Source organism: Tetrao urogallus, assembly GCF_951394365.1.
Source record: "Tetrao urogallus genome assembly, chromosome: 3".
Lineage (NCBI taxonomy): Eukaryota > Metazoa > Chordata > Aves > Galliformes > Phasianidae > Tetrao > Tetrao urogallus.
Window position 1 is genome coordinate 80099795 of NC_136815.1, and position 13424 is coordinate 80113218.

General features: G+C 40.2%; 1 protein-coding gene across 1 annotated transcript in view; it reads left to right on the forward strand.

Moving 5' to 3' along the window:
• EXOC2 (exocyst complex component 2) overlaps positions 1–13424 on the forward strand; it is a gene marked incomplete at both ends in the record, with an annotated part of 118280 nt that overhangs the window by 51205 nt on the left and 53651 nt on the right. Inside the window, 2 exons of the mRNA XM_079533953.1 lie at positions 1897–2022; positions 10500–10624. Coding sequence (XP_079390079.1) covers positions 1897–2022; positions 10500–10624 — 251 coding nt within the window. The remainder of the gene's footprint in view (positions 1–1896; positions 2023–10499; positions 10625–13424) is intronic.

Genomic DNA, 13424 nt, shown 5'->3' on the forward strand with positions numbered 1-13424 from the left:
TGGATAGAATTTCTGCAAGTTACCAAATGCATAATTGCTTTTGTTTGGTTGTTTTGCTTCTCAAAGCTAGAGAGAAATAAATTTGTTTTGCTTCCACTTCATTCTGCAAGGCTGCTGAAATGCTTTCTCACAAATTAATTATTACAACATTTAAGGTATGTTTTAGTAATCATATCAAATCCAAATATAGACCTTATACAGATCTGTGTTGTATGGACAGTTGAATAGCACTAATTCATAATTAACTATTTGCATTTGCAGCATACACTGCTTACTTTTAAAACTTCTGATAGCTTTAGTTTTTTCCTTCCTCATTACTCTCTGGTTTTAGTCGATGCAGAACAAAGTCTTTTCCCCTGTTCTTACTGAAACGCACAATGGAAATTGCTCATGGTGCCACTCACCCACTGCGGCAGATTCCTCATAGCTGAAAACTCGCTGATTTTAAAGATGTTGTAAATATAAGACATTTGTAGTAAGTGGAGTTATATGGTCACCAGAATGATAACACAAACCAAAGATAGCTGGATTCACCAAGTCGATTAGAGCAGTGTAGCAGTCTTTAACTGCAGCAAAGGAGTCAATTTGCTGAGGTGTTTCATAGTGAGAGCAGTGAGGAGATGAATCAAGGAACTGATTAGCCCTGTAATGACAGCGCCTCCTTGAGGCCACAGGAAATTTCTGAAGAAAAAAAAAAACACTGATAAAGGAGGAAGAATTCTTTTCAAAAACAGCTTTGCAAGTTTGCAATAAGCTTCACAATGTTTGAATTGTTCTTTAAACTCCAGCTGCTGAAATAAATTGACTTGCTGTTATCTTCACCTTTATACTGCTTTGATAGCAGCATAAATTCAGAATAAATAAACTTCAAATCCGTTTCATTTTGTGTTACTCTTGAACCTATGCACAGTAAAGTTTGAGCTAGTGCTTTTACTCTGTGGCTTTTCTGTTATTTTAGGTGAATCTAGGTATTGATGGGAAAGCTAAAGCAATGTAAACTCAAACTCTGAGATTATCAGTCTAAAATTCAGTATGAATTGTGATTAATTTCAGTGGTATACACTGCAGTCAGTCAGATACCATTTTTGTGGTTGCTTTCAGAAATAAGTCTGTAAAGTGAAATGCATAAAGCAGCAATTTAGACTTAAAGAGAAATACCAATAGTACTTTGATATGCTTAAAAAAAATAATAATCATGGACTTCTCATTATGATATGGCTGTTTTCCAAAACATTTATTATCCTCCAGGTATCTACTTCTGTCAAGTTAGATCATTGTTTAGGGCTAAGGTACAGTGATCTATGTATGGACAGATATTCTAGAAAATAGAACTAGTTGAAAACAGTGACTGTGGTATCTGCAAAATATTGTGTATATGTGCAAGATGATTATAGCCATACACAAGAACACCATGCTGTTAATTTATCTGCTTCATGATGGATGGACTGTTACTACCTGCATTCTGTGCAAGTCAAATATCTAAGAAGCAGTTTGAATACTCTGCCTTTTACAACTTAACTAGCACAGGAAACCTTTACTGTCAAAAAGTCATGTGCCATGAGAAAGTGTCATGTCATTAATGTCATGTAAATACATATTTATCCATGGCTTTCAAGCAATTAATTGTAGGGTCTTAGCTGTAAAAGCTGAGAGACATACAGACCAAAGAATATTTCTCACTTGATACTAGTATTTTTGGCTTTGATATGAGAGTCAAAAGCAGTGTTATTGTATAGCATTGATGTAGATGAACGAACATTCTAAGTAAGCAAGATTGTTTTTTACTAGATAACTTTAGTCTTGTATCACTTCCAAATAAAATCAGAATTAATTTGCATTTTCTTATCATTTGATGCATGAAATCATTATGACTGCTTTTTTTCCCTCCCTGTTTAGGCACATCATTGCTCCACAGCTCCATGCTAGACCTGGACAGTGATGTGCGTCCATCTCCAATTGGCCACCTCAGTCAAACTGCTTCACTGAAGAGAGGCAGCAGTTTTCAGTCTGGCCGCATTGACGGTGGGTGACTGTTCTGTTTGGAAACATGTACTTGCATTTACCTATGTCCACTATGTTGCACAGTCAGAAAACAAACTGAAACTCCGAACCTGTGTATATATTGTATAGGTTTGTTCATCTTTCCAGTCATCTCTATTAGTTTTACTGCCACAGATTGTATTAGATCTCTTTGAAGACAAAGCTTTGGAGGTAAATTATGAAACTTCACTTTAAACGTTAAAAATTGGGAACTCATGTTTCTCCCTTCTCTGCACGTCTTAGTGTTGCTTACCAAGGTTTTTTTTTGGGTTTGTTTTTTTTTTTTGGAAGTATTAAGTAGCTTGTAACCGAAATCTGCTTATTATTTCTTTTCTGCAGTACCAGAATTTTCTTTTCATGTGCATAACCACCGACTTTTCCATTGCTGCTGTTAGAACTTTTGTGTGTGTTTCTGATAGATCTCCTTGCATTTAGCTACTCCTGTGACTTCACATATCCAATCCTGGTTGTCTCATTCTTTAAACACAGAAAGAGAAACACAAGCACATGACTCAGTTTTAGCAGTGTTTGGAGTTTTAGAGTTTAGAGTCTTAATTATGGATCCGTAACCTGGATGTTCAACCTGGAAAAGATGTCTTCAACAAGTTTTGCAGATTCAATGAACTTCAGCTTAAACTTTCTAAGGAAAGCTGTAGGATCAAAACATCGTAATGCCTTATGTATCCAATCCAAAGACCCTAGAGTCAGAATATGTTGTCTCTAAGTTAAGTTCATTGCTATTTAGATGCATTGCTTTTTTTGAAATGCTTTTTTTTACTTCTTTTTTTTTCTTACTGCATATGTAGAAAGCATTGAAGGCTTATCTGTCTTGCTGTTCTGTGTGGAGATCCAAAGCAAACAAGCCTCTTCTGATATTGTGCCATTCCAAGTATATAATGATTTGATATCTTTTCAGGATGATTGTGCAGCGTTTTGTTTTTCACAAATTTGAATGTAGCATTGGGTTGTGGGTTTTTGGTTTTTTCCTCATGGTTTCATTCACAGTCACTGTCCATTACAATGATTGAAGAAAGTCCTTTGAATTTGTAAGTATAGTATTAATGTAGCATCCAGCTCTAGCTTGAGTACAAGGACATGTGAATGATAACTATAGTTTTGTCATTAGGATGAGTGTAAGAGAATATATGAAAATATCTGCGATAATATATATTGGAACTTTCTGTAGTGTAAAAAAAAAAAAGTGAAAATATCCTGGATTTACGGCCTGAAAGTCCTTTTGGCATTTTGTGCAGTAAGTTACTCTAACAAAAATCTGCTTTCTGCAAATATGGGACTAAGACAGCTTCTGAAATAGGTGTGAATTGTGCTTCCTAGAAGGGAAAAGAATTTCATACATGAAGTAAATAATGTGCTTACAGATAGGAATGATATTCTTGGTCACAACCTTAGGTTTGCACTGGAGCCTTTGACAAAGTTGGTAACATTCTAGGAGGAATTAAAATCTTTGGGTTACAACTTGGGTTTTGTTGGCATTACAGTCTTTCTCATAAGTGTGGGTTTTCAGTATGGATTTTTGAATGCTAATTGACAATCTCTAAAATTTTTTGACTGTAATGTGAAAGAAAATTTTACTGAACAGATGTTTTTCCACCCAATAAGTAAGTAGACCAATAATTAATGGACCTGCACCTCTGCAGGTGGATACTGCTGAAGGCGTGCTGTTCTTCAGGAAGATTCAAGACCAGCTACTAACACAACAAAATAGTGAGGCTTTGGTGATGCCTAACACAGTGTTATGCAGCTATTTTGGGCTAACTGGTGAACTCCTGTTACGTGTAGGCAATATTGTCTAGCAGATTAAAGACAAAAAGTGTTTTTCACTCAAAATGCTTCTGCGTTTCCAAAGAGTAACATAGGATAGCATTATGTTTTTAATTTTATCATTTTATTTAGGATAAAATGGAGAAAGAAAAAAAGAAAAAAAAAACACCAAAGGGAAATAAAAAAACAAGACCATTGACCTCTGTAAAGGTGTTGGCTTTTCTTCAGAAGTATGTTCATTTTCCTAATGTTCTAAAGTAGACACTGGTTATTGAGGTGTGTCACGGAGTTGACCAGATCAATCTATGTCTGTGACAGGGGCGACAGGCCTCTGCCCTCCCCCCCCACCCCAGTCCCACAAAAATGGGAAGGAAGGAAGGAAGGAAGGGAGGAAAAGAGCAGCGGCAGCAATCTATGGAGGAAAACTTATTTTACCATAATATCGAAATACAAGATAACAAAATATAATACAATTTAATTGAAATTGAGACTAATAAATCAGACAAGATGAGAGAGAGAGAGTTCCCGTGACCGAGTCAAACCTGAAAAGCTTGGAATGGCCAGGAAAGCACCCTCCAGCACCCACTGCCAGGCAGTAAGAGAGCGCCCCCCCCACCCGGCAGGGCCAGATCCCATGACTTCTGTAATGTACAGGGATGGGTACCTGGGACTGGGGCAGTGACACTTTAATACCCCGTACACTACATGATGTTTTGATGTGGAATACTGAAACCCAAAAACAAAAAAAACATAGAACCATGACATTCCACCCCTTATTCTACATCGTTACATCATGCTTAAAACATATATACATATATACAAACAAACGAAAAATGATTACAATACATTACACACACATGGCTATATGCATATACATAGAATTATTAACTGCACTCCCCCGGCATCAGGTTTCCTTGTGGTACACATTGGACATCCCCATTCTTCTGCATTACCTACCAAGTGGATCCTGGTCCCTGGGCAAAAACTGTACCACAGAGAGGTTTGCCCTTTCGAGAAGCTGGAAGAACCCAAACTGCCTTTCCTAACATGTTCTTTACATGTACAACAGGCACTTTATCTCCCTCTATGATATGTCACAGAATCACAGAATCACAGAATTGTAGGGGTTGGAAGGGACCTCCAGAGATCATCGAGTCCAACCCCCCTGCCAAAGCAGGTTCCCTACACCAGGTCGCACAGGTAGGCGTCCAGGCAGGTCTTGAACATCTCCAGAGAAGGAGACTCCACCACCTCCCTGGGCAGCCTGTTCCAGTGCTCCGTCACCTCACTGTAAAGAAGTTCTTGCGCATGTTTGTGCGGAACTTCCTATGCTGCAGTTTCCAGCCGTTTCCCCTTGTCCTGTCTCCACTCCCCACTGAAAACAGTCTGGCCTCGCCATTCTGCCCCCCACACCTTAGATATTTATAGACCTGGATCAGGTCCCCTCTCAGTCTTCTCTTCCCAAGGCTGAACAGACCCAGTTCACTCAGCCTTTCCTTATAGGAGAGATGCTCCAGGCCCTTCACCATCTTCGTGGCCCTCCGCTGGACTCTTTCCAAGAGATCCTTGTCTTTTTTGTACTGGGGAGCCCAGAACTGGACGCAGTACTCCAGATGAGGTCTTACCAGGGCAGAGTAGAGGGGGAGGATCACCTCCCTCGACCTGCTGGACACGCTCTTTTTAATGCACCCCAGTAAGCCATTGGCCTTTTTGGCGACAAGGGCACACTGCTGGCTCATGGCCAACCTGTCATCCACCAGGATACCCAGGTCCCTTTCCACAGAGCTCCCCTCCAGCAGGTCATCCCCCAACCTGTACTGGTGCATGCAATTATTCCTTCCCAGATGCAAGACTCTACACTTGCTTTTGTTAAACCTCATCCGGTTTTTTTCTGCCCAGCTCTCCAGCCTATCCAGGTCTTGCTGAATGGCAACACAGCAAACTTGCTGAGGGTGGCCATTATCCCCTCATCAAGGTCATTGATGAAGATGTTGAACAAGACCGGACCCAGCACAGACCCCTGAATATGTAGGGAACTGGATTGGTTAGGATCATCACGATTGATAGATCCTCTGGTATTGACTAACCAGGTGGCTTCTGCTAAATGCTTCTCCCAGTGCTTAAATGTTCCACCACCCAGTGCTTTTAGCATCGTTTTTAACAATCCATTGTATCGTTCAATTTTACCAGAGGCTGGTGCATGATAGGGAATATGGTAAATCCACTGAATGCCCTGATCTTGGGCCACCAAGTATTTACAAGAGGATTTTTTAAACGAGTCCCATTATCTGACTCAATTCTTTCCAGGGTGCCATGTCGCCTCAGGACTTGTTTCTCGAGACCCAGTATGGTGTTTCGGGCGGTAGCATGGGGTACTGCATATGTTTCAAGCCACCCAGTGGTTGCCTCCACCATAATAAGCACATAATGCTTACCATTGCGAGATCGTGGCAAGGTGATATAATCAACCTGCTATGCCTCCCCATATTTGTACTTTTGCCATCACCTTTCCTCCCAGAGAAGTTTCATCCTCTTGGCTTGTTTGATGATGGCACATGTTTCACAGTTATGAATAACCTGTGCAATGGCATCCGTAGTTAAGTCCACCCCTCGGTCTCTGGCCCATGTGTATGTTGCATCTCTCCCTTGATGACCTGAGGTCTCATGGGCCCACCGAGCTAGAAATAATTCACCCTTGTTCTGCCAGTCCAGGTCTATTTGAGCCACCTCAATTCTGGCAGCTTGGTCTACCCGATGGTTATTTTGCTGTTCTTCAGTAGCCCGACTCTTGGGCACATGAGCATCTACATGGCGCACCTTCACAACCATATTCTTTGTTCAGGCAGCAATGTCTTTCCACAGTTCAGCAGCCCAAACAGGTTTACCCCTTCTTTGCCAGTTATTTTGCTCCCACTGCTGTAACCACCCCCATAAGGCATTTGCTACCATCCATGAGTCAGTGTAGAGATAGAGCATTGGCCACCTCTCCCGTTCAGCAACATCTAAGGCCAGTTGGACAGCCTTTACCTCTGCAAATTGGCTTGATTCTCCTTTCCCTTCAGTGGCCTCTGCAACTTGTCGTGTGGGGCTCCACACAGCAGATTTCCATCTGCGATGCTTTCCCACAATACAACACGATCCATCTGTGAACAAGGCATATTTCTTTTCATTCTCTGGTAGTTCATTGTATGGTGGGGCCTCTTTAGCACGTGATACTTCTTCTCCTGGTGGTGTTCCAAACTTTTTACCATCAGGCCAGTCCATGATGACCTCTAGGATTCCTGGATGGCTGAGGTTCCCCATCCGTGCTAGTTGTGTAATCAACACAACCCACTTACTCCAAGTGGCATCAGTAGCATGATGGGTGGAGGGAACCTTTTCCTTGAACATCCAGTTCAGCACTGGCAGTCGGGGCGCCAGAAGGAGCTGTGTTTCAGTACCGACTACTTCAGAAGCAGCCCAAACCCCCTCATACGCGGCTAAGATCTCCTCAGTTGGAGTGTAGCCCTCTTCCGACCCCCTGTAGGCTCGACTCCAGAATCCCAGGGGTCGGCCTCGGGTCTCTCCTGAGGCTCTTTGCCACAAACTCCAAGTGGGACCGTTCTCTCCAGCAGCAGTATAGAGGATGTTCTTTATACCCTGTCCCGTCCGTACTGGCCCTAGGGCCACGGCACGGGCTACCTCCTGTTCAATCTGTTCAAAAGCCTGCTGCTGCTCAGGGCCCCATGTAAACTCATTTCTCATTCGCGTCACATAATAAAGGGGGCTTACAATGAGGCTGTAGTTTGGAACATGCATTCTCCAAAAGCCCACTGCACCCAGAAAAGATTGTGTCTCTCTTATTGCTAGCGGGTGGAGACATGGCAGTGATTTTGTCGATCACATCTGTCGGGATGTGACAACGGCCATCTTGCCACTTTATGCCTAGGAACTGAATCTCCTGGGCAGGTCCTTTCACTTTGCTTTGCTTAATAGCAAAACCAGCACTCAGAAGAATTTGGATTATTCGCTCTCCTTTCGTGAAGACTTCTGCTGCATCGCCCCACACAGTGATGTCATCAATGTACTGCAGGTGCTCAGGAGCACTGCCCTGTTCCAATACAGTTTGGATCAACCCATGGCAAATGGTCAGGCTGTGTTTCCACCCCTGGGGCAAACAGCTCCAGGTATACTGAATGCCCCTCCTTGTGAAAGCAAACTGTGGCTTACATTCTTTGGCCAAAGGAATGGAAAAGAAGGCATTAGCAATGTCAGTGGTGGCATAGCATTTGGCCGCTTTTGACTCCAGTTCATACTGGAGTTCTAACATGTCCGGCACAGCAGCACTCAGTGGGGGTGTGACTTCATTCAGGCTACAGTAAGCACAAGCCAAACCCCAAATAAGTTGTACCTCCTTAGGTTTATGTAAGCCGCATTGTCCCTGACTCAAATACTGGCTTAGTTTCTCAGGATCCCACAAGTGTTCAAGAGTAAAATCCCATGACACTGCAGGTCCCCATTCTACTAAAACCTTTCCTAAACTTCTCCATATTCCCTGCCAGTCATCATTCTCTGGTTTTGGAAGAGACTCCTTCCTCTTATTATTCACAATTATGAATACAATCAGAGAACTTAATGACACGCACACTAACATGAGTATTAATTAAAGATTCAAAAAACGTTTGACAAACTGAGAAGAAAACCTGGAGACTGGTCTGAACATCATGTTGTTCGTAAAATTAGCTATTCCATTTGGGATGTAGCTGTTTGTGAAATTAGCCATTCCTTCTGGGATGTGGATGTCAAAGTTCAAATCATACCACATTGAATATAGGTAAAATATAGGTGTCTCCATCAGTGTCATTAGGTAGCTATATATGGTTGCAATTCCACAGCACATAAGTGTGAGCTAGATTAATGGCCAGTAGGTTGTGACTAACACCATTGCTTTTAATCCTTTACCCAGCACCCCCACAATAACGAGTGGGTTCATCAGTGGTGCCTGCTAAAAAGGGTTAATGAATTGAAGCTAACAAGAGGAGGGAAAAAAAAAAGAAAAAAGGGCACTACCCAGACTAAGCAGTGCTCAAAGTTTACAAATATCCCAGCACACTGGCAGTACGCCTAATCTTTCAAGGTCAGGTTTTCCAGCACAGAAACCTGGACTACTGATAATGCTCCCTAACGAAGCTCTCTAAGAGCAGAGAGAAAAAGGGATTCGTTCTAAAAGCTAAAAAGCAGTCGAGCCCCACGTTGGGCGCCAAAAAATCTGTCACGGAGTTGACCAGATCAATCTATGTCCATGACAGGGGTGACAGGCCTCTGCCCTCCCTCCCCAACCCAGTCCCACAAAAATGGGAAGGAAGGAAGGGAGAGAGGAAAAGAGCAGCGGCAGCAATCTATGGAGGAAAACTTATTTTACTATAATATCGGAATACAAGATAACAAAATATAATACAATTTAATTGAAATTGAGGTTAATAAATCAGACAAGATGAGAGAGAGAGAGTTCCCGTGACCGAGTCAAACCTGAAAGGCTTGGAACGGCTAGGAAAGCACCCTCCAGCACCCACTGCCAGGCAGTAAGAGAGCGCCCCCCCCACCCGGCAGGGCCAGATCCCATGACTTCTGTAATGTACAGGGATAGGTACTTGGAATTGGGGCAGTGACACTTTAATGCCCAGTACACTACATGATGTTTTGATGTGGAATACTGAAACCCAAAAACAAAAAAGACATAGAACCATGACAAGGTGAAACACATCTTTTAGCATGTAAGAATTATCTACACGTCATGGTTTGCTAAAAACGTTATAACCAAGAAAATTTCAATGGAGAAGGTGGGTGGTTATAGAGAAGTATTTTGTATTTTTCTTTGCTTTCCGTACTGATGGCACCTGCTTCTGCCCATTTTCAGTTTTCTCTTTACCTCCCCTCCCTCAACTGAGAGAAGTTATCTGCTGCCAAACTGTAAGCTACTTTCTTTTAACAGCCAGTGTACCAGGGCTCTAAGGAGGTTAAGGAGGTTAATATAACACTGAAGTGTTATATGATAATTCTGATTGTGTTCTTCATTCAAGAATCTGTGCTACATTTATTGGATTCTAACAATAATGTTAGCATCTCCTATGTTCCAGAGAAAATGTTTTACCTTACAAATGGAAACTAAGATGAGAGATTGGCAACTTGACTCAGGCTACAATGGAAAATTCTTTGAGCTGTAAATAAAGTGATCTTCCCGTTCCCATTGCTTGCCTTGATCACAAAACTATCCTAGCAGCCCTGTTTCTTTAGTATCACCACCTCATCATCTGAAATTTCTAGTATCTTGATTGCTCTCATGTTGCTTTACATTTGTGTTTCGATGACAGAGGAGCGGCTGAATGGATTCTTCAGTGAATTGCATTAGATACAGAATAGGCTTTCTTTGTACAGGTGCATACTGTCATAGCACTGGCTCCTTGTAAGCATAAGAGAAAAGAAAAGTGAATTTGCATGTGCACCAATTATGAGCATATATATGGATGGATCAGGCTGTTAATTTTTTTCCACTGAAAGGTTTTATGTAAATAATGCATAACCACTTTTGCAATACGAAACAACAGCAAGCTCATAGTATGTATTATATTATTAATGCTAAAAACTAATGCTAAAAAGGTTTTAGTTTTACTTTTCTCTTCCTGTGTCCTCTCTTTTAGCCTGGCGATACAAAGCACCACAGCAAGTTGTGTTTGTTGAAAAGTTGACAAAACTTGTTGTAAGTCAGCTACCCAACTTCTGGAAGCTCTGGATTTCTTATGTGAATGGAAGTTTATTCAGTGAGGTATGGATTCTTGCATATAAATGAATTCTAAATAACAAAATTCCGTAATAATTTTATTCAATGTATTATATTTCATTATTAACTCGGTTAATGTGACAGCATTGTTTCATAAACCTCTCAGATTTAAAAATAAATAAATTAAACTCTTATTCCCTTTGAGAGATGCTATCTTTGGTTTATAAAAAACATTGACCAATAAGCTACAGTAAAATACATACACTGGGATAACTTTGAATTCTGTCTTGCGTCTGCATTCCAGATGCTGGAGTCAATATCTGTGTGGTTTCATCTCTTAATCATAACTGGCAAACTTCCCTTCTTTGATGATCTGAAAAGAAGTGCAAATTGAATGAAGGGTAGAGATGTGCTGAAGATAAAGTCATAGAGAAAATTTTTCATTTCTTTAGAATAGGAGTACTCATTTCTTGAGCTTTAAGGATGTGGAGATGAAGATAGGTTCAATACTAGAGTTGCAAAATGACCAGGCCCAGGGTGCTGGCATACTGGCATTCTATACAGGGAGTCTTGTCTGAAAATAGTCAGCTGCAGTAGTCATCTATGTTTCTGGTCATTGCTCAGATTATCTTGTTTCTACAGTTCTGTAAATACGATGTTGACACTCCAAGTAGCAGAAAATATTAAAAAAAAAAAAAGAATGATTGATGCCATCATGTGACATTTTTGTGTGCATGCTATTTATGGGTTTGAAAAAGGCACATAATTAACTCATTGATGGATTAATTTAATAGCTTTTAGTTTTCTGTTATTGCTAAAATTTGATCACAGGTTAAGTTTTGGTTCACTTCCGGTCCTCAAGCTGTGCTGTTCCTTCTTCAGGAGAATTAGAGTATTGGGATATTTCCAAGGAGCGAGTCTGACAAAGACAAATGCAAGAATTAGGGATGATAAAATATAGTTCTGTGCCTTCAACAGATGTCAAGGTGCTCATTCTCACCTTATCTACATAACTATCATTGGAAAGCCAAGTCGGATGCTGGCTATTGAGGATCCTAGAAAACTATGAAAACAAGGTCTGCAAGCAGATGTAGTGTCAGTCAGGGATACAACAAAAGACGTGGAAAACAAGCTGGTTTTGTTCAGATTGGTTTCTTTATTTTATACATATGAATCTAAAGACTTATATACCTAAAACTTTTGTTTATGGTAGCAATCTCATGTAATTTGTTGAGAATTCTTATCCTGTCATGCTTATAGTATCTTGCTGTGTTTACAACCCTTAATCATCACAGTTGCATTATTCCACTGGAGAATTATCTCTAAGTTAGAACTACAGTTGACAGCTGTTCTGTTGTTTCCCTTTTTCTTTATCAAAAGAATTGAATTTTCAAACTATTAGTTCTATTTGTTGCCACTGTCTCTTATTTACTGTAATGTTTTCATATGATAATACTCATAAGTACTGTAGCCTATATGGAGGTCCTTTTAGCTGCAGTGAAATAGATTCTATTCATGATCATATTTTCACTTGATAAAAACCAAAGGAAAGGTTTTACATTTACTCATAACATTGTGTGAAGGAAGTAGAATCAAGAATAAACTTTGGTACTGTTGACTTTCACAAAAATTGTTCATTTCATAAAGGAAATGACAACTTTTGTATTTGATAATAATGCTTTTGGAAATTTGACTTTACAAATTCTACTGCAAGTTATTGTGATTTTCTTTCTCTGAGTGCAATGAAAAGGAAAGCAATTTCAAGAGAAACTGAGACTTGAACTGTAAATGAGGTTGAGAAATTTTGTTCTTGAGAATGACTGCTAGTGGAAAATGCGGTGACCTTATGTCCCATCAAAACATGGTTTCCATGTTATTAAAAAAAAGGGGGTGCGGGGAGGTTGGCAAAAGTAGTTTTCTTGTTAGTCTGCAGAGTGTCTGCTCTTCTGCTGGGTCAGAGTCTGAGCTTTTAAGAAATTCACCTCCACGTACTTGGCTTCTTATGGTCCATTGTTCACATGTAGAACCAATGTTCACCCACATGTAAGATGCCCTAAGTTATTGGAAACAGGAGGAGAGACTTTGATCTCAGTTCCTTTTGAGCATCTGCTTGCCACAAGTCACCTGAGAGGAGCAAAGAGAGTGGACTGGTATAACGTAGAAGGTTTATTCCAGGGTGCCTAGTAGTATCTGTCAGCACATCTCATTCAAGACTTGAGCCTGACACCTTTTTCTATAAGCCATACAGATCTTATTTGTCTTATAAGAAATATATTTACTTTGTCACTTGCTATTTGTCATTATGGAAGCAGTCATCTTTACTGCTACTGTTTTGTGAGAAAAATCCTGTGAAAATGCTTTGGAGGATTGTTTCAATGGACTTGAACAAATCTACAGGAAAATCCCCACTTATAAATAAAAAGCTCTATTTATTTTCTCTTGTTTGGCTTGTTGGTTTTTGTGGGAGGTTCTTTTTACTTCTGAAAGGTTAGCTTGTATGTCTTCGAATACTGTCAGTTAAAGATTTACGTGATATTTTCAACAGTTTAAAAAGTGTAGTTCTTTGAATCACTCTAGGTGAAGCAGCGTATCCGAGTAGTAACCGTTGGTCTTACCACAAAATAGTTTTGGTCTGTCTGTGCAGGAAAGATTTAAGTTTGATCTTCAGCAAAACCACTAAGAAAAGAAAGATATCAAAGATTTCTGAGCTTTTTGTTGTTCTTTAATCCAGCAGCAAGAATGTGAATTTTAATTTGATACTTTAGGTTTAAAGGAGTGCAGCCTCTTTTCTTTTTTAAGGCATTAGAAGAGAGAAATGGTTATTATGTACAGCAGTAACTCTTAA